Source organism: Equus quagga, chromosome 4 (assembly GCF_021613505.1).
Source record: "Equus quagga isolate Etosha38 chromosome 4, UCLA_HA_Equagga_1.0, whole genome shotgun sequence".
Taxonomy (NCBI): domain Eukaryota; kingdom Metazoa; phylum Chordata; class Mammalia; order Perissodactyla; family Equidae; genus Equus; species Equus quagga.
In genome coordinates this window covers 127,747,619-127,769,355 of record NC_060270.1, presented here as the reverse complement: position 1 = coordinate 127,769,355, position 21,737 = coordinate 127,747,619, and the positions used below count along the sequence as shown (strand labels likewise).

The 21,737-nt window shown below is 39.1% G+C and overlaps 1 protein-coding gene and 2 long non-coding RNA genes across 3 annotated transcripts in view; 1 reads left to right on the top strand and 2 right to left on the bottom strand.

Annotated features, from left to right (window-relative positions):
- LOC124237771 (signal transducer and activator of transcription 4) overlaps positions 1–20,425 on the top strand; it is a 93,949-nt gene extending 73,524 nt beyond the window's left edge. Inside the window, exons 14-24 of the mRNA XM_046657748.1 lie at positions 125–169; positions 10,304–10,387; positions 11,893–11,991; positions 14,357–14,492; positions 15,929–15,978; positions 16,207–16,301; positions 16,609–16,745; positions 17,075–17,266; positions 18,692–18,758; positions 19,132–19,240; positions 20,288–20,425. Of these exons, the coding sequence (XP_046513704.1) occupies positions 125–169; positions 10,304–10,387; positions 11,893–11,991; positions 14,357–14,492; positions 15,929–15,978; positions 16,207–16,301; positions 16,609–16,745; positions 17,075–17,266; positions 18,692–18,758; positions 19,132–19,240; positions 20,288–20,314 (1,041 nt within the window). The 3' untranslated portion in view covers positions 20,315–20,425. The remainder of the gene's footprint in view (positions 1–124; positions 170–10,303; positions 10,388–11,892; positions 11,992–14,356; positions 14,493–15,928; positions 15,979–16,206; positions 16,302–16,608; positions 16,746–17,074; positions 17,267–18,691; positions 18,759–19,131; positions 19,241–20,287) is intronic.
- On the bottom strand, positions 11,683–16,585 carry LOC124237772 (uncharacterized). The gene is made up of 3 exons (XR_006888120.1): positions 16,233–16,585; positions 13,568–13,817; positions 11,683–11,800 (listed from the first exon to the last, which is right to left on the bottom strand). It is a non-coding gene; the product is annotated as an uncharacterized LOC124237772 (long non-coding RNA).
- LOC124237773 (uncharacterized) lies at positions 17,273–20,350 on the bottom strand. Its single transcript, XR_006888121.1, has 3 exons — positions 20,220–20,350; positions 19,115–19,328; positions 17,273–17,572 (listed from the first exon to the last, which is right to left on the bottom strand). It is a non-coding gene; the product is annotated as an uncharacterized LOC124237773 (long non-coding RNA).
- Positions 20,426–21,737: the final 1,312 nt, after the last annotated feature.

Here is a 21,737-nt window from a genome sequence, read left to right as displayed (position 1 = left end):
TCATCTGGGCTGCTGTTCTAGAAGTCAAAATTATGACCAAGAAAAACACTACAATAGGTTCGGCCAACCTGCTATATAGCTGATAATGCTTCTCCATCTAAACACTGTTGTTTTCTTTTACAAGCAACCCAAGGAAATGAAGTCCAGCACCGGAAACAAAGGAAATGAGGTAGGAAATGTTTTCTCCAAGAGAAATTGTGTAGGAAATAATCCTCTAACATCTTGGTTTTACAAAACTCTTAAACTGCCCTTTACATTTTTATATAAAGTCAAATTCATGTTTCTCTGATAATGAATGTGAAGCTTGATATTTGCAGACAGTATAAGAAATTTTGTTTTAAAAAGGAGAAAATAGGAATTGCATGTTATAACAGCCTCCTAAGAAAACGACTATTAACATTTGGTGGACATGATTCTAGACTTTTATCTATGTATATATTACTTTAAAATATATACATACATATTGTTTCATAACCTGCTTTTTTTTCAGCTAGCAATATAAGGTGAACAGCTTTCCATAACCTTAAATACTCTTGGAGAATGTTTTAAAGTGGTTGCATTGTGCCATAATTTCTTTAGTTAGTCCTCTACTATTATGAAATATCTTAAAATCACTCATTTTCCACGGATAATAAGTAAGTCTCAAACATCAGGACACATTATGTGAAAATCAGAAGTGAAAAACAGTCCTTTTACTTTACGGTATCAATTACCTTGCTCTCATATCTAAGGTTTATATTTCACTGAATGAGCTGATTAAAAGAATAAACTGATGCTGTTTGAGTGTTCGCATTTGAGTCGATAAATGAGAGGGTGTCAAATCCTGGGTTGGAAGTGACCTTGGAGATCGTGTCTTTGGTTGGCCTAGATCCCAGGGCATATGGCTATGCTCTGCAAATTTGGAATTAGAGAACCTACGTTTGAGTTCATGCTCTGACAGTGACTGAAAATGCAGTTCTTCACAAATGATCTGATAGAGAAATATTGCACGTTTTCCCTCAGAGATCAGGGTGGTAATGCCAGTGCTCCCTGCTCAGAGATGCTGTGTGTGTTAACCGCCTGCCTGATGCAGTTGTAAAGCGGTGAGGCTTATTTCTGGTGTGGTTGGTATGGATCCAATCTCCTGGCTTTGAAGTCATAGCTCCTAGGAGAAAGCTCTCTGAGTTATTTGAAAGGAAAAAGCCCTTTGTAAGTCCAGCATTCAACTACAATCAGTCCAGCCCACCCCAAAACCCACCAAGATCCATCACAACAAGTTTAATGCCCTACATTTTCCCTCCCAAGAATTCTTCATTCCTTTAATTGTGTCTTAAAGATCATTTGCCAAATACCACAGCCCCACCAAAGACGACCTAAGCCTTCCTCCCAGGGTAGGACTTTGGCTTAGGGTGGAGCTGCCAGCAGGTCTCTTCAGCCCAAGATATCGCATGAGCACAGCTTTTGAGTTTAAGAATACTCTAGTAAGGGGCTGGCCCGGTGGCGCAGTGGTTAAGAATACTCTGGTAAACCAAATAAGTGGGAAATATTCTCCCACCTTATAGAATTCCATAAAGGTTTTCCAGATTTCCTAATGGAAACATTAGCATATTATAAATAAAAGCCCATTTCACCATCTCACTGGAATTTTAGCCAGAGTGGCAAACATTTCATTCAGCGTGACATCCCTGAATAGTATTTACTATGTCTGAATAGACTGAGCACAATGCTTCTGAACTTTTCTTAAGTAAAACAAATCAAACGGGAGTAAATCTAAATAGCTCAGCTTTTCAGCACATGGTCATCTTTATGAATGGAAAATCAAAATCTTTACTTGGATTTCCCTAGAGATGGAAATCTAAGTAAATCATCTTCTTCTGTAAAAATACCCTAACCGATGTCTTATTAACACTGCCTACTTGTATTACTTTGAATTCATTTCCTCTTGTTTGTTAATAACAAAATCATATAATCATATCAGAATGATTTTATTTTTCTCTTTTTTTCAAGTTTGCTAAATCAGGATAATTTTATTTTAAGCTATTTTTGAGCTCCCCCTATTGATAGAATTTTGATATGACTGTAGGTACATTTAAAACAGACCATAGACTTGGACATTGTTTTATGTGCTATAGGAACAATTGAGAAGTCCCAGGATATGTGAAGTGGGCTCATGAACACAAGCCAAGCAATCAGGAGCTTGGCCAGACAGTAGGGGTGATGGAAAGAAAGTCAGGGAAGAGCTGGGGGGATCTGGCGATGAGGTGGCTTCATAAAGTCCTGGGGCCAGGAACCGTCGTAACCAAAGTTTCAGGAAAACAGCAAGCTAGGATGTCATAACTCCATTTTCAAATTTCAAAAAGTTGCTGTTTCTTATCTCTGGGCACCTGTGGCAGGAGTTCACAGCCTGATAAGAATTTTTTTTTAACAAATCCTCGTGTGGCATTTATTGTATACTGGGCACTAACAGCTTCACTGACATTTATGTAACTCTTGGGACAATGCTCTGAAGTAGATACTATTAGTGTCATACTTATTTCAGTTAGGGAACTTGAGGCACAGAGTGGTTGGGTCAAAATTCAAACCATGGCTGTCCGGCTCCCGTGTCCATGCTCTTGACCACTATGCCATGCTGCCTCTGGGATCATAAAACCTTCCTGGGAGGAGCCGCGTTGGTTGGCACTCCTCTTTGGCCCCGTGCACCCCTTTATCTCATCACGCCCTTCCATTTGCTGGGATTCCTGTGAGGGAGATCTCTGCAGGTTTGCGGTAGCTTCTCAGCCTCTCCTCTCCGCTCCCGCTGCTGCTGCTGTCCTCACTTTACCCACCCGCTCAGAAACCACACAGCTACCTCCCACCAGAATCCTTACAAAGTTTGGAAGGAATTTAAAGTAACGCTTCTTCAGAAAATGTTATCGACCCCTCCCTTAGCTCCTGCCTGCATCATGGGGTGGTGGAAATAGCACCTTGTTGGGCTCTGCCTCTTACAGGCAGCTGACCTTGCACAAGCCACTTCACCTCACTAACCCCCATTTCCTCACCTGTAAAATGGGTTATCAAGTTAGCCCGTGCTTCACAGGGTTGTTGGGAGGACCAAATGCGATAGATGGTGCGTGTGAGAATCAACTGCGCTGTGCCGGGCAGGTGTCTGCTACGGCTCTTCCTGATCAGCGCTCCAGGCTGCCCCGTCTGTAAAGGGCAGTGTTTACACAGGTGGGGACCTGACTAGGACAGACTGCTGATCCTTATCCTTCTCTGCCCATCCGCCAAAGTGCTTGGCTGGAGATGTTCCCTTTCAGGGGCCCCTGATCACATCCCTCTTCTGGCTGGCGGTCCCTGGAACCTCAGAGCACTATGTACGCATGCCCCTTTTATGGGATAACATGGGTTCTTACCACCACCTTACTGACTCCCATCCCCATCATACACACACACACAAACACACACACACACACCTTTGGGTCCCTCACTTCTGCTCTTGTGTTTGTGAGAACTTGGATTAGATACTTACTAAATGATCGAGAACATACCAAGATGTCATGAATGATAGTTTCCCTAAGGTCGCCACTCTAAACCTCCTTAGAATTTCGGCACCTCATGGCTGTTTGAGATTATCCAAGAAGAGAAGACGTGTCAGGATGTGCAGGGACTCCCAGCTGTAGGATTGGGTGAAGGGAGGAAGTTGCACTGGACTCATGCTGTTCCCAGAAGACCCGGAAAGACATAAGAGGTGACTTCAGAGCCATCTTTGGATTATGGGTTTGAGCTCTGGGTCCCCCACCCCTGTTTCAGTCAAAACTGCTCTATTCTATGCATTTTCCAAATTGGAACCCAGGTGGGAAATTTCCTTTCAAGAATATGTTCTGAGGTTAAAAGACATTTGAAAACCATTGGACTAGACAATCTCTGAATCTCCTTTGCCTAGGATTCTATAATCCTCAAAAGTGCAACCTAGTGTGTGGTCTTCACATTTTTTTAAATGAATTTCATTTTAAGAATTTGTTTTGGAAGTTCACAACACCTTTTGCGGAATCTGCAGACATGCTGTTATAAAATCAGGGTTAGTAAGTACTGCCTCTTTCTCGCACCGTTGTTCTTTTCTTGGAAGAGTCACCATGAAGAAATGATTGCAGCACCCAGCAAGTGGCGAAACTTTGAAGCATCAGACTGTCCCTGGAAAATAAACATCCCCAGGAAGCAACCTTTCCCGGGGGTCCTTATCTGGCAGGAGGCTGGCTAGAGAGGAACTGTTGAAATGTGCAGGCTGTTTGAACGGGGAAGCTGGAATTGCAGTCTCTCGAGATTGCTCTGTCGGTGGGCTTTAACTGATAAATGACAGTTTTAGCCACAGACTGAAGTGTTAGGTAATTTTGTTTATGCAGTGGAAAGTCATGAAGCACAAAGAAGCTATTAGTAAAGCTTGGGTGGCTTGAGTTTCATTTAACAAAATAGCCAAACAGATGTTCTTTCAAGGTTCAGCGTTTTCAACACGGATACGCTAGTCACACGCCAACCAGCCCAAGCATTTTCACAGGAAGTTGATTTTCTTCTGAACTATTTTAAGTAGTTGCAATACTTTTTAAAGACAGACATCGGTGCAAGAGTAACACTACAAACGTAGGCTTTTTATGCAACACCCTCCGTGCAGTCCCTTTGTTTTATGGGCTGAGAATTAGTTGTCATTTTACATTTGTTTCCTATGATTCTGTGAGTGAGGTCTTCTCACATGTGATTGTACCATTCTTTCCCCTCTTATCCTTGTTTCCCAGCATCTAATGCAGTGTCTTGCACATGATAGGTACTCAATAAATATTCATTAAGTGAATGGGTTATTGTAATTGTTTTCTATTCCACATAGCTTTCCACGTGCAACATTATCATAGATTATCGCTTGTAAAGAGACAAGCAAGAAATTTAGATGAAAATCATCCTTACCCATGTTTTCTTAGCAGAAGTTTCCTTTCAAGTCAAAAGCCATAGCCATTTGTTAACAGATTCTAGGTTTCCAAGGTGTACTATTAGGCCCTGAGCAGAGGACACAAAAAAGAACCTAGTAACAGCTCTATCTACTTTTCATTAGGTTGTGTATTTTTTCCATGTGGAGCCCTGGTCAAGTTGTTCAGCCAGTTTTCCAGTTTCTTAGCAGATTATCCAATGGATACTTTTCTTTAGCAGCACAATATAGTCAATCCAGTTATAATACTCAATGCCATGTAAGATAAATATCATAAATGTGGATATTTGTAAATCCATAATCATCTCAGATGATGAGAATGGTTTTTAATACAGACATTAATGGTGCGTGTTATCTATGATATTTCCCCAGTTTGTAAGGAATGGACCCTGGGAATGTGAAATTGAATAGTGTCTTGGCTTGGACTACCCTGATAAAGTAATAAAGACTATGATTGATGGCCATGCAAGCTCTGAAAATTAACGATGCTTCCTTTTGTCAGAAATGCTTTTCTCCAGTTAGGTGTATTATATGTCAGCTTCCTTCCTGGATTTCGTTCTAAATGTGCCTCACAGTTGTGTCAGAGGTTTTAAATAAATGTTGGAAATTAGTTTTAATCACTGAGTAAACCTCTCGCCATCCACATTCCAGTTCAGTACAGTAATATCTAAAGCACAAATCTTTTTCCAAAGTTAATGGACAACCCTGAGCATCATTGCTCTGTCTGTGGAGTCCTGGATTCTCACACTTTGAATGGTAAACACACAGGTGCCATAACTCAAAGATCTGAGGAAATTACCCATAATGAATGATCATATTAGATTTACATTTAATCATATAAGTTAAACAATAGAGGCTAGAATGGGGGACGGATGGGATCACATACTCAAAAGGCTCCCTTTGGTTGTCCTCCAGCTGTGGGCCTCTCTACAGAGAAAGATGTCTGTGGTGTCAAGGCAATGTGCTCACCCAGAGTCCGGGTCCGCAGAAGACCTCAAGCCTACTTCCAGGACCCATGTGGGCCTCTTCTCCAGGTCTACTCTCCCAGGCACAGATGGCACCATCAGTGCAAACATTTCTGCACACAAGCAGAGGCTGGGAGCCACACTGGTCATTTGAGCCTCTCACAGAGGTGGAAGAGAGGTGGGTGGGCAATGGTTCAGGATGGCCATGCTCTCCCCAGGCCAGTATGTTCCAGTGGGACTTTGAGGACTTAAAACCCGGCCAATTAGGTCATCTGAAAGCTTAGATGTCAAGGCAGGAGGCTAGAGCACATTTTAACAGTTTGTTAATTTGATTTATAATGGTTAAATATTTAGACATATGGTATGTGGGTCTCCATCTGTGCACTTCCCTCCGGCCTCTCAGATGTTCTACACAGGCTTGTATCATCGTGTCTGGCATTGAATTCAGTGAGAATGTGAAAGGCACCCAGTAGTGAACGTGAAATTGTGAATTCTTCATTTGTCTCAGTGCTATGCATAGTGTAAGCACCCGATAGGGCACTGAGCTCTTCTTTTGTTTAAAAAATGTGTTTTTTGTTCAACTTGGTGCCTAAACACAAGCCAACTGCTTCATCTCATGCTGAACCAAAGAAACAGCAATTTATTTATTCATTTCAACATAGGGGAGACGGGGATGACTGGCCGTTTGGTGTGTTGGATGTCCTGGGAGTAATTTAAGGGGTGGTCTGAGGGCATTTTCATTAAGATGACTTTCTACTAACCCAGTAAGAAGCAATCCCACTGTAGCGAATCTCACCACCATCAGGCAATGTGAGGTACTTCATGATCCAGCCCAAGGGAGAGAGCAGAGATTTTAATTCTCTACTTTCTTCCCAGTAACAAATTCTAAGTTAAACACTCCTCATTATCAATAAAGTCTTCCTCATGTACTTGTTACTTATATCATCATATTAGAACTATTTTTATTTTTTCAAATGTAATACAAATGGATTCTGAGCCGTTGTTAACACATATTAGATCTCTCTTTCTCCTGGAGCCAACTCTGCCACCCCCAACCCCACCCAGACTTTTCTATTCTAGATAATTCCACTTGTGTTCACATGTTCCCACAGGGCTTATTTTTTTAATTATTTAAGCATTCTATACAATCTCCAAATTTTCCACCTCACTTTGAGACTAAACACAATATGCATATACCACAGTGAGAATAATCACCTCACAAATTCCACCCAGGGTTCTTGTTAAAATGCAAAATCTGATTCAGTGGGCCTGAGATGGGGCCAGAGATTCCTTTTTTCTAACAAGCTTTTAGATAATGACAGTGCTGCTGGTACTGGGCACATAGCAAGGTGCTGTAAGATTTCATCAGAGAAAAAGAGCAATTTCTGTCCCACTCCAGACCCACCTCCAAGAGGTGATCACTTTTTGAGCTGTAAATATCAGGCTAATATTGATATTTCTTGATTTTTTTAAATTTTATACATTTAACTTCTGAATTCTTTCTATGAAAGATTAAGCTATGGCTCTCTTATACCAGCTCTATATACATATACATTTCCCCCATCTTCACAATGTCCTTGTATAACATATTTGGTTTAATCAATATGTTCAATGTTTATATTACTGTGATTATATAAAAATTGTTAACAGCTGAGCTATATAGCATAGTGTTATTGTATTGCCATTCTTGTATTATTTTTAGTTTTCGCTGGATTTATTAGTTGCCTCAATTTTTAAAATTTGATCAATGTATTTTATCTATCTGTCACTAATGTAGCCTCAAACTTTCCTCCAGAACTAGAAAACTCTTAGTAAAATGGGCAAACATGTAAATCTGAGGATTTTTTTTTGGCAACATCCCTCTAGGAACCGTCTGTCTCTTGCCCCAATCTGGGAGGGTTGCTCTCTGATCCCGTTGCACAATTGTTTTCTGTTTTGAGGTTTTTTTTGAAACTTCCTTTCACCATCATCTTAGGGAGTCCCTCCCCTTTCTCCTGGCTGGGTTCATGTCCTCCTTTTTCTTATTTACTGTCTCTTTTTTATTAGAGAGACTCTTCCAGTAGATTCCAGAAATTCTTTGTAATTCTTTATAATTCGTACAAATTCCTTGTAATTCATGTAGTTCTAGATCACTAATTTCAACTGCTATGTAGTTTTTTACCCTGTAAATACACACAATATATTTAGCTATTCTATTGCTGAACAATTTTAGCATTCTAAACAACGCTGCTGTAAACATTCTTCTCCAATTAAAATTTTCCTACATGTCTTTTTTTACATGAGTGCAAGAAATTCTTTGGCCTATCTATATATGACAAGAATTTGGGATGTGCATCTTCTAGTTTATTAGGTATTTAGAAATTATTCTCTGAGGTGATTGTAGCAATTTCCATCAGCAGTGTAGAAGAGTTACCATTGGATTATGCTGTCATTTCCTCCACTCCATTTTCTCTGTTCTCTTTCAGGAACTTCTGTAATTTTGTTGTTAGAGTTTGTGAATTAATTCTTTATTTGTTATCTTTTCTGTATTACTTTTTATTGCTTTGTTTTTTTGCTTTACTTTCTGGGACATTTCCTCCATCCTACTTCCAGTCCTTCTACTGACTTGTCTATTTCTCTTATTATATTTTTAGTTGTTCATTATTATTTTCTGAATGTTCCTTTTGATAGCATCCTATTCTTGTTTCACTCATGTAATATATTTGTTACATCTGTAAAAATATTAATAAGGTGTTTTAAATATCATTCAGAACTTTTTAATGAACAAAATATATATACACAGATAGATACAAAAGTAGAAGGGGAAATACAATGATCCCTCATTTATACATCACCCAGCTTCAACAATGATTAACATTTTGCGTATTTCATCTATTTTCCCACACATACACATGTTGTCTAGAGTTCTTAAATTCCAGGTAGTAGACCGTCTTATTCATTGGTGCTTTTGTAGGATCTCTTATCTGGAAGACAAGTTTTTAAAAACCTAACCACAATACACTTATCACAAAAAGCAAACATAACAATTTCTTAAAAATCTTTCCTTAATAAAATTCCATTACTTGTTCAAATTTCTCCACTGTCTCAAAAGACCCTTTTACAGTTGGTTTGTGCAAATCAGTATCCATGCAATGTTCCCGCATTACAATTGGTTGATTTGTTCTTTCTCATGCCATTTATTTGTTGAGCTGATGTGTAAAGCTGAGCCTGATGTATGTTTTCTTATTATAGTTTTTTTTTAACTTTTCATTTGCTTTTTGTATTATCTCTTTTCTCCGAGTTTTTTGCTGTTGATTTTTGTATCTGTATTTCAAGTGAGAGGCTTTGTCAAATGTTTGATGATCTTTAGCTTGCTGTTTATGTTTAAGAGAAAGGCACTAAAAAACAAGAGGTTCTGTGTGCGTGGTGGGAATTGCAAACTGAAGGGTGATTATTAAGACCTGGCTGTCTCATTGGGGGACCCCCAAAGGCAGTATCTTAAGTTGTCTGCCTTGGTCTGGTCCACTTCCCAGACATCTTTTCTGGAGATGTCAAACAGAGAAAGGGGCACGGGTTTCCCATTGACTGTTATAGGATCTTTCTCTCTTCAGCACAGCACCTCACCCCTGCCTTCGGCTTGGCCTTGGATCCACAGTGCAGAGAGCCTCTTTATAGTTCCTCTGGTTCATCCGCTCCAGAGAGTAAACCTACTGTCCCCTGCCATGGTCCCGGAGGGGTGGGGACCTCACTGCACGGGCTGGGGCTTCTAACTGCTCCTCCTGTTCAGTCCGCTTCACTCTCCAGCCTCGGTGGGCTCAATGCTTCTAATTCCTGGGTCTGAGACTCACTGCCCCTTATTGCCACCCTCACTCCACACTCCCCTACCTCTCACTCAGATCCAGATTACGGTTTGACTTTATTGGAAAGTAAATAAAACTCTAGCTGTCACTTTGTTGACATTTCTGGAGGGAGCAGAGGAAAATCCATGTTTCCCACCTACCATGTTTAACCAGAAGGAAATCTTGCTTTCTTTTTAAACAAATTCATTATGACACTGACTCGTTCTGTTATATCTGCACACATATGGCTTGTTTCTATTAATGGTTAGTAAGTCAAAAGGACTAATTTCCAAAAATTAAAAATAAAGAATGTTATTTGTCTGAATTTCAGCTGATGAAAATATGCTGGAATCTTAAAAGTCAGAAATTATATTGTTTTGGAGGCTTAAAATAATTTTATTTGTGGAAACGAAGATTTCTCAGACTCTGTATATATTCTAAATAACTTTTAAAATAAGAGGGAATGTTCCATAATAGGGAATGTTTGGGGGCGTTTACTTTAAGAACTTGTTAATTTTTGTAGAAGCAGGCCTAGTAATAGTTAGCAAGTATGCATTTGTAAGACAACAGTTGATTTCTTTTTCCCTTAGGGCTGCCACATGGTGACTGAAGAGCTTCATTCCATAACCTTTGAGACACAGATCTGCCTTTACGGCCTGACCATAGATTTGGAGGTAGGTGTTTCAAGGAATATCCACTATTTACTAAGAACATTTTCCAGAATTGGTCAGCATTTGTAGATGAACACGCAGTCTTTTCTAGGTTTTAGTACATTCCTTATGCATTATTTTTGCTTTACTATTTATATTTAACCAGAACAGTATATGTTGACTAGTGAATATTTGACATATTGATTTTCTAAATTAAAGTCTCACGGGCATTATGAATTCAATATATATTGAATAATTTGTTATCCAGGTTGTATATTTGTTTGCTTGTTTGTTTTCTGGGATTTCTTGAGTCATGGATACTCAGCGGAAAGCCCAAAGAAGAACAAATATTCTTGAACCATGTCATGTAGTGATATATTTTCAAACATTTAACTTGTACATAAAAAGCCATTAGAAGGAAGCTTTAGACAATGATAGGATGACTACAGTACATTGTTTTGATCATCTTATAAAAGCCATTAAGCCCAAAGAACGAATAATAAAACTTTGGGGATTAAATTGAGCATGACTGAGTATGAGCTCCGTGAAGGCAGGACATCATGCCTCATTTGCCCCTCCATTACCAGTGCCCAGCACAATACCTGGCATGTGACAGATGCTCAACATTTGTGGAATAAATGAATGGATGAGTGCATGAATGAACAAACACAATTTTACACACCCTGAATATGATCCTATTTGTGGGATGTGTTGTTTTAGAGTTCTGCCTTTGCTCTTTTATTTTAATGAATGCAAACCTGTTTACAAAAGCTTCCACAGATTCCTACCTCATCTCTTTCTCCTGAATTTCTGTTTCCATGAGCTATTAAGTAACTCAATGGGGTAATTCCCTGTCTACAGCAGTCCAACCTCTGTTATCGAGGAGAGACTAATGTAAGTTGTCCCCAGACTAGTGTGTGAAAGCCTGTTTATTCTATAAGGCAAACTGCAGTACCAATAGTACCAAGCCGAGTTCTATAACAACAGACCAGGCGGCTCTTATCTCCCATAATGCTTTGTATTCCAAAATTGCTTACTTTCCATCTTCTACAATTAAAATTCCCATGTCTGGTACTGACATTAGTTAGATGTTAGATCATAATTTGAATATGTTGATCCACTCCAGAGAGAAATTTAAAATTAGAGTTTTTAATATAACATTTAATGTAACAAAGTAACAGTTGCTGAATTAATTCCAGTTCTAACTAGTTTCATTTTAAGGAATATAGTGATATATGAAAGTATAAATATTTACACAACGTCAGAGAAGATATTGGAGAAGCTGACTGAGCACTCTGAAAGGATTCCTGTTTTTATAGCTTCTTTCCTCCTTGACTCATATATACTCAGAAAGTTCCAGTGTCTTCACAAGTCATTTCAGTGATAAGGACACTGTAGACACCAGGATTGGAGGAGTAGGGTTGGCCTGAGATGGTCCTTTAGGGGAGAGGGTCAAGTGTAAAATCAATATAAATTGCGACTACCTGTAATAACTATGCTTTGTTTGTTTGTTTGTTTGTTTAAACCAGACCAGCTCCTTGCCTGTGGTGATGATTTCCAATGTCAGTCAGTTACCTAATGCTTGGGCATCCATCATTTGGTACAATGTGTCAACCAATGATTCCCAGGTAGTGTCTCTATTCCTATTTCTCCTCCTTTAATTCTATTTGACTTATTTTATTAACAAAACCCATCTTCATTGAAAGATATATATAATTCCAAGTTAGTTGTATGATTCCTCTCTCTTGTCATATTTAAAGTAATATGTTCTGATGTACTTCGACCCTGAGAGAGAGAGAAAAAGTGACGGACAGGTATTTGTTACTTCTGAGGGTCTGGTCAGCTCCCAACTGTGTGCATCACAGAGAGTCCTAGGGTCATCCTGTGGCTCTGTTAACTGGGTTGTGGGGAGACTTCTTGTCAGGGAGTTTGATGTCTGACTGCTGTATTTACCCCCTCAACTACTTCTAGCTACATCTTCTCCACACAGGCTCTTCTATAAAGGTAGAGAATTGGTTTCCAACCAAAGAAGTGGCTGGAATATTCATCAATCTTGCCTAACTATATTCTGACTGTATACATTTTTGAGTTGATTATAGATTTAATCCATTTGATTATTGACAGTTGATTGTAGATTTAATCCATTTGATTATAGATTTAATCCATGCTAGGCTCAAATTGAGTTTTAATGCCATCTGGTGGTTATTTGAGACATTGATCAAAAATTGGCCTCAAGTTACAAAGCAAGCAGAGAATAGATGCTCTTCTTAAAAAAAATGACCAGAGAAGGGAGTGGCAAAAAAGATGAGTCAGCACTTCCCCTTGTTCCCTCTTACAGAACCTCAGCGTTATCCTGGAAATCGCCAAGGTCTAGAGAAAATAGGTCAGATGTAAATAACATTTCTTCTTCATGCAAAGCAAATGTTCCCTCCAAAGGGAAAAATTATTTTACCTGAGGGCCTAGCAATAAGAACAGAGACATAGTGAGTCAGTTCTAAGTTCTTACCCTTTTATTTAATGTCCCTAATAAGGAAACCCCCTGGAAAATGACTCAGCTCCTTCTCATACTCTGGTACCCTGGCATCTGAGCAGATTAACTGCAGAAAGGAAGGCTGCATGGGGTGTGCTGTGCCTCACTTCCTCTCAGCCTGCAGTGAGAACAGAACTCAGTAGATAAGTCATCTGGTCTTTAAAGCCAAGAACAGCCAGCACTCCTGAGATTAAACGTCCTTCCCCATCAGGAGCTGCACATGTTCAGAGCTTTTCATCCAACTCCAGGATGGAAGGAAGATGGGCTACTTCTCTCTCCTCCAGCCTCAGAGTGCAGTGCTGCGCACTTAGCTTTCTTCAGCATCCTTCTTCTATAAGCAAGCCACCCAAGCTGTCACACTAACCCTCCCAGATTCTGCTCTGCTCCTGGATGAGGAGTCTGGAGATGTAGATCATACACAGCTCTTAAAACATAGATGCATAGCCTACTTACAGAGTCCAGCATAACAACTAACTCTGGTTTCTCTTCTTAATTCTATTCTGCCTCAAAACTTAAGCTCCTAGACCTTGATTATATTCTATGCTTTTTGGTCATTTATCCAGACACAATTCTCAGGTTCGAGAAAAACTGTCTCTCTACAAATTCTTTCTCTCCTTTCCTCCCCTTCCTATCTCCCACTCCTTGTTGGATGCTGTGTCCTCTTTTATGTGTACCTTCTGAAATCCTTTGAATTGGTTCCTTTTCTTGCTGCCCAGCTTCATCCATGTTTGCCACAGGCCTTCCCACCGTGCTGCTCTAGATTCTCAATGCTTCCCCTCCTGCTCTTCTTTGAACATCTTTCTTGGCTTTCACACCTTTTGCTTTCCAGTAATCTGAGACAAAGTCTTCTGTTCCGCTATTGTTGACCCAGTTTCTGGTACAAACAATCTTATTTGTGGCTGACCATACAGAAGACTCTCTCATCTAGAACAGAATAAGAAAAGACTACTATACTATCCATAAAACAGGAGTCCCAGGTCAATCTGGATTCATATTGTAGGGTCACATTCCTCGGCCTGGGACTTAACTGGTTTTGTGTTTTGGGATGCTTCTTCTGGTCAAGGTATAACTTGTACCAACCCATGATAAACCAAATAAATAACACGATATGTTTCATTTAAAATTAATCTTATTCAGAAAAGAGTATCTGTCCAATTATTTGTTGGACAGTGTTAAGTACTTGTATGAGTTGACGATAGTCCATCATCCGGGGAAAGTTAAAGAGATGCCCAATGATTCTTTCAAGGATAAGATAGAGCTGTATATAATATTGGGCTCAAGGAACAAGGAACTCTTTAGGAAAAGACAAAATTAGTAGTAATTAAGCACAACAGAGATGAGACAATATTCTGTATTGTTAACTTAGGTTGGCCTAAAGAGTTTAAATTAGGAATCCTATATATTGAATTACAGTGTGTTCAATGTGATTAATAAATATGGTCATCATTACAACTCTATTTCAGAACTTGGTTTTCTTTAATAATCCTCCATCTGCGACTTTGAGTCAACTCCTGGAAGTGATGAGCTGGCAGTTTTCATCATATGTGGGGCGTGGCCTTAACTCAGATCAACTCAATATGTTGGCAGAAAAGCTTACAGGTGAGAGCTGGTAGATATGGAGGACTTGCCCCTGTTTTTGATACTCAAGTGTTTTAAGGAACCAGGGTATTATTACTAATTTTAATAATAATAACGATCATCACAATTTATTGAGTGCCTACTATATTGCCAGGCACAAGGTTAAATGCTATATTATCTTTCTCACAAATTTCTTTAAGGCAGAATCATGAGGATAACTCATTATTCTATTCATTTTATAGATGAGGATACTCAAGTTTAGAGGTTAAGTGGCTTGCCATGGCTGCATGACTAGTGCACAGCAGAGCCAAGATGCGGGCCAGGCCTGTCCAGTTCTAAAGCCCCTTCCTTTGCATTCCACATTCCAGCTCTAGGGTGTTCTTGTGCCATTTCCACTGAATGTAATGTGAAGCCTTAATGGTGACTTGATCTTTCATATTAATATCACAAGGGTCATTAACCAATTGGAAAATAGCTGATTCCAGGACTAGGAAATTTGAGAGAAACTAAAAACCATCCAAGTAATACTTAATGCTTCATATCAAGAAAAGTTCAGTTTTGACTGATATTTCTAAAGTTTGCGAAGTAGATTCATTGGTACTCCATGTAGTGACTGTAACATAAGCTTCTTCTAAAAGAATTTTAAAAAGATATCAAAATTTTGATGTCTGAGGTGAACACGTTTCACACCAAAAAAGTTAAAATTCAATTTGTTTATGTTTCTAGTTAAAATGGGGCCAAAGATGCATTTGAGCAGATTAGTGGAATCGTGTGTAATTTGGTTAAGTCTGACTTACAAGTGATGCTGATTTGCCACTTGTACCTACTGTCCTATGATTCATAGGCATTTAAATAAATCAGGTCTTCGAGGAATGTTACAAAATTTACTTAAGGTAAATATCCTTTTTGATCCTTATTTAATTCATAAACCACAATGGTAGGCATTCAATAAATATTTGTTAATGAGTAAATAAAGCTTTTAAATATGTAGTAGAGATAGCAGCCATATCCTTTCAGATCTTTATCAAATTATTCTTCTGAGTATAATTTCCTTTAAAAGTTAGAAACTCTTGTATCTTTTCACTGCCCTGGGTCAAAACAGTCAATGGCTCCTTATTGCCTAATGGATCTCTAGGCCATTCTTTCATGGTAATAGTCCAGACTTCTGGTAATCTGGCTACATCTAACTCCCGCAAATTTATTTTACAATGTTTATTCAATTAGGCTGCTCTTACTGTCCCCTGTATAACCCATGTTCATGTCCACTACACCTTATCCCACATTATTCTTGCTACTGGAGTGGCCTCTTCCTCATCCTCTGACAACTTGTATCCTATCCACTCATGGAGTGGATTAAGAAATGCTTGAAAGAAGGGGGGAGGGAAGAATCTAAATTAAACACCAAATTGAAGAGTCTAATTATTTAATAAAAATCTCATTCTTTTCTTTCATTTTAGTCCAATCTAGCTACAGTGATGGTCATCTCACCTGGGCCAAGTTCTGCAAGGTACAAACAGGGGAAGGGAAACATCATTTAGATATTTTGTTTTGTTTTGTTTTAATAGTGCTCCTTTTTAAGCCTCCATATCATCATCTGGGATTTTGATGATTTCCTGGAGAAGGTTATTTTAAAAAGAAACTCTAAAGTGTTGTCTCGTTTAAAGAAAAGAACTTGAATTATGTCAACATGGCTGTTAAAATCATCATTGTCCTACATGTTTGTTTATTCCGATAGGAACACTTACCTGGTAAATCATTTACCTTTTGGACATGGCTTGAAGCAATATTGGATCTGATCAAGAAACACATTCTTCCTCTTTGGATTGATGGGTGAGTTACAGGCTCTATTTTCCACATGAGTTCTTTGGGTTCTTGTTTTTATGCTGTTGGTTTTTTTTCTTTCTGTTTCTTTTCTTCTCTTTTTAAGCATGTTTAGTGTCATGGGGGAAAATACTTGCAGTTTCTTACATTCTTCATAGAGTATTGCTATTTAATCTGTCTAAGAGTGTTTCAGGCACCATTGACATTTGATTAGATTCAAAACAAATTTAGGTCTGTTCTTTGTGAATGAAATACATGCAAATGTGGTAAATTACAATCTTTGATCAGATAAAACTATGCATTGTTCTGTTTTTAGGTATGTCATGGGCTTTGTTAGCAAAGAGAAGGAACGGCTCTTGCTAAAGGATAAAATGCCTGGAACCTTTTTGTTAAGATTCAGTGAAAGCCACCTTGGAGGAATAACTTTCACCTGGGTGGACCATTCTGAAAATGGTACATGCTCACTCTTGTTTATTCATGTAAAGTTAGTATTGAGTTTGGTTATTGGTATTTCAGTGTTCTGAAGTGTGTGGCGTGTGCTTCTGCTTTTCACGTGGTCAGTAGGTTTGAACAGTAGTTGTTACAGTTGTCCCAGAAGAAGGTACCATGAGCTTCTCTCAGCCTGTGGGCGGCCTCTATCACATGGCAGTCTGTGCTGTCCAGACTGCAGGGAAGGGCTGACATTGTTTTATAATCAGTGACATAAATAATGTGGGCAGGAAGAATTGCCACAGAGAATGCCTGCAGGAAACTGAATACTACCCTACTTTCTGTTTCTCCAGGAGAAGTGAGATTCCACTCTGTAGAGCCCTACAATAAAGGCCGCTTGTCTGCTTTGCCGTTTGCTGACATCCTTCGAGACTACAAGGTTATTATGGCTGAAAACATTCCTGAAAACCCTCTGAAGTACCTATATCCTGACATTCCCAAAGACAAAGCCTTCGGTAAACACTACAGCTCCCAGCCGTGCGAAGGTTAGGTGCTTTCTGTTGGCTTTCTGTTTCGAGACTTAGGAAAATAACTTCATATTGCAGTAAAGTAAATGAAGTTCCTCTTTTTACCTTGACTGTCACCATTATAAGATCTAAGGGGTATGTGGAGGTCAAAACCTTAGAAATGAAGTGATGTGTCAGCAGTTCCTGAGAAGGGGGCTGGGGCTGTCTGACTCCAGCAGAGCCCTCAGGAATCAGTAGGCGTCACCAGGGGCCTCTCACAGTCACTTGTAGAGTTTTGGTTTTCTCTTTCCTAAAATGGGCATGGTTCTGACTTCACTTCTATAACTGGAAGAAAGGAAAAGAAACAGGAGGTAATGATTAGAAAGCTGTTAAAAGTTAGGCAATCTATGTTTTGCAAAAGAAGCCCAGGGTTTATAAGCTTTATATTTTTTACCTTATTGTAGTCTCACAACTCAGACAGTATTATTCATTTGCCAAACAGGAGACAAGGGGGTCTGTGCAACATCCCCCACCTCCTAGCCTACCAGTAACAAGTCTTCACATGCCTGTCTTCCCTGGTTGTATCCCAAGGGCTTAAAATAATACTTGGCCAAAATAGGCTTTTAGTAAATATTTGTCGAATATGTGGAAGAACATTCATGAAATTAGCCAAATAATTGTAATATAAGTGCACCATTCTATTTTTTTAATAAAAGTAAATACAATCCATTAAAATGTTCATCTATTGCAACTAAACTATAAGCCCCACCTTGTGGAATGTCCTACAGTTGTCACTCACAGATGGTGAGTTGCTGCCACCCTACCTCGCCCCCCTCTAAAACAAGCAAACAAAAAACAACAGCAAAAAAGGTGGCTTTTAAGTGTCTTTACATCTGACCACTTGAAATAACAAATTACAGTTGAAAAATTACAATTGGACCAAGCACAAGGTCAACATAGTTTATTAGAGAAATTTGGGGACTGTTTCCAAGATGAGGTTGGCACATTACTGATACTATAGTACAGTAGTCCTTTTAGTAACACTGATGTCTGTGCTTCAAAAATATGTGTAATTATAAGATTATGATTGGTGTCAGTTTTAATGAAAAGAACTGACTTACTATATATCCCCCAATACATGAATAAATCAGTCCTTATGATTAACTTAAACGTAACATAAAAGACAGGTAATAAAGTTGATTCCTAATTTTTCTCATGCATTTTAGAGACATTAATATGTAAAGTCGGATTAGGCCCACCAAGAGATTTATTTTTCTCTTCTTGCATATTTTATGCTCATCTAAAATACTGTTTCATCTATTCAACTAAAAAATTTTGTGAATCACTAAACAATTGTATTATTTCTCTTCTTTTTAGCATTACTTATATTTTTCTAAAGTTTTTTCTCATTTTATCAATAATATTGATAACATTTTTCCCCAACATCGTGCCTATCTTTTCTAGTTTCAAGACCAACAGAAAGAGGAGACAAAGGTTATGTTCCTTCTGTTTTTATCCCCATCTCAACAATGTAAGTAATCTTAGTCACATGTAAAATATTATTGAATTTATCAAAAAAAAAGCTTTCCTGTAGGAAATTTAAGGGTATTGCAGGGTACATATAACTGAGAATAAAGAGTTTTACTGCTCAATGCCCCATTTCCTCTAACGTATAAAGCTAGTCTTCAGGACACACCATCGTCTATCATGACTGGAATAATAAAGTGGCCCTTCCATAAGCCACATATTCCAGAGTAGGCTGAATGCTCTGATGGCAAATGATAAATTAGGGATCTCAGCATCACAAATAGATGAAGCTGTAGAAATGAGTTCCTGACATAGTAAGTCACCACAACCTATCAATTGTTAATCCTTTTCGCAATTTACCTTGTTCTCTCTTTAAGCCGAAGCGATTCCACTGAGCCACAGTCTCCATCAGACCTTCTTCCCATGTCTCCAAGCGTATACGCAGTGCTGAGAGAAAACCTGAGTCCCACGACCATCGAAACTGCGGTACCTTCTCTTTCTTCTCCATTGCTGGTCAAGGACATTTCTAATGACCTTGAAGGTGGTGTGTGAATCAAAGGGGCTGACATTCTGCCTGGGCAGAGAGAAAACACATTTGTTGGAACAAGTTAATAAATACAACGCAAGGGATATCTGTATGGTCCCGTGTGTTGCTGACATTACAAACATCGAAAGCAGACACCTTCACTTACCTGAACTGCTTTCAGTTCTTTCCATCAAAAGCCACCAGAGGGCAAAATATTCCTGTAGCCCAATACACCGTCCCTACTTCCACCACTGGCCCCAGCACTCCCCACCGTTCTTCCTACTTTAGCAGACAACACATATTAGTCAATATTTATAAGCCTAGTTTAATATTTATTTTAGCAGTTCAAGCACCACAAATTCCAATTTTTCTTGATTAATTGTTACCTGCATTTCTAGTCCTGGGAACCTCTTCAAGTTGTGTATGAATAACAATCAATAGCAGCATAATACTACTCTTCTGAGAACTGCGTTATAATTTTAAATGCAATAATGTGATTTAGGATGCATTCTGTTTTTATTCCCCAATACCATCAAGGTATTAATAGCTCCAAATTTATATAAGGATAAACATACATCAGAATAATAGAATCTTGGAGGGACCCTGAGCCCCAGGAGATTTCTATCTGGCTATAATTCAAGTGGTTTTCATCCTTCTCTTGAAGATTTCCAGGGATGGAAAATCCATACTCCCCTCTGACAGCTTATTCCAATGTTAGTTGTCCTTAAATCATTTGACAGATTAGAGGAGAACTTTTGCTAGATTTTGCACCCATTTCTCATTACATTTTTGGTGGGATGAATAGGCCTTAAAACAATTTTCATCTACTTAAAATGTGCGTTTTCTTTCAGACTGATCAACCCCAATTACTTTTGCGAATACTTAATGGTTAATTGGTAGAAAGATTATAGAGTATTGAGTAGAAAAGAGGATGTTTACCTAAGAAATAGTGATTTATTAGCAAAACAAAAGTTTCCTCAAAGTTCATTTTCATTTTTCAATTTTAGATGAAGTCTCCATATTCTGCCGAATGACAGGATGACCTCTTGACACTCAAAAAATGGAAGCAAATGGAAAACTTTAAGGACTGATCTTTGCCAACAGTCATCTCTTATTCTTCATCTTTGTATATACGGATTTCCAGGAAACGGTTGAAGTCTGAAGGTCTGCTCTCACTGGCATGACACTCCCAATTGGGTGTGTTGTGACTGAAATGTTAAAACCAAAGCTTCAGATAAACTTGCAAGATAAGACACTTTAAAAAATTAGTGTTAATATAATATTAACAAAAGACTTGTTTGTATTTATTGGTTTCATTTCTGATTTTGTTTCTCATGTGTTACTTACGATTTTGGCTCTAGAAGGTTTAAGCGTTAAGATTTCAGAATAGATCAGGAATAACAAAGTTATACCTACATTACTCAAAAACCAGCAGGAATGCCTGAAGGAAAAGCCAAATAAGCCAGTGTCCTAAGTTCTAGGAGGTAAGAGTCATCACGCTAGACACAAGATGGAAGTAATGAGGGGGCATCAACAATGGCAATTCACAGGATTTCCAGGAGTGAATTATGAAGCCTCTTGATTGCCATGTCAATGTGATCCCAACTTCGGGGTTCAAGGCTGCTGGTACCACTGCCAGGGACACCTCTTATTAGAGGGAGGGATCCGGAGTCATTCCTGGTGGTATCGTGGCCAAATCACACTGATATTATGGGCATTGAAAGCAGATACATGGGTAAAAATCTCATAAGTGAGGACTGGGAAGATAATAACCACACGGGCCTTGGCGGCGAGTGATTTCATCCCTGTGTTGCATGTTCTTCATCTCTACAAGAGGTTGGACTAGGTAGGCCCTATGGTTCTTTCCAGCAGTAATACTCTCTGGTTGCATGAATCCAACCTGAGCCTGGGGACAGGGGTTTAGGATGAGAAGTTCCATCCCTTCAGTTTTCTCTGGTGATGAGGGAGGGGTGGTGGTTTAGGTGATAATATGATCCTTGCCTTGCCCTGACTGAATACTTAGTGGTGCCATTGCCCAGCTGCCGTGCTTTGTAATAGTGTGAGATCCCTAATGCCTAGGACCTGGGGAGCTCTCTAATGTCTGCGAGGCCCTAAGGAAGCTGCTGAGCCAGGTAAGGAAGTCACAATACCGAGGCATCTGCCGTGACCTACTGCAGAAAAATCCTTAGGCTGGTGTCCAAGGTGAGCCCTGATTGCAGAGTCAGAGATGGCAGTCCCCTCTGTCTGGGAGATGAGGACTCCTTTCTAATTTCTTCCACCCATCTCCCATCCCCCAGGCAAGACAAACAGAGAGGCTAACGTTTGATGAAAAAGAGTTCAGAGAAAAAGAGGTTTTTATATAACCTGCCTTCTCCCTTAGAGTGATTCCATCCTGTCTCATCCTCTCTATCCCAGAATATATTTTTTCTGCCAACTTGTAGCAAATAAGTAGCATTT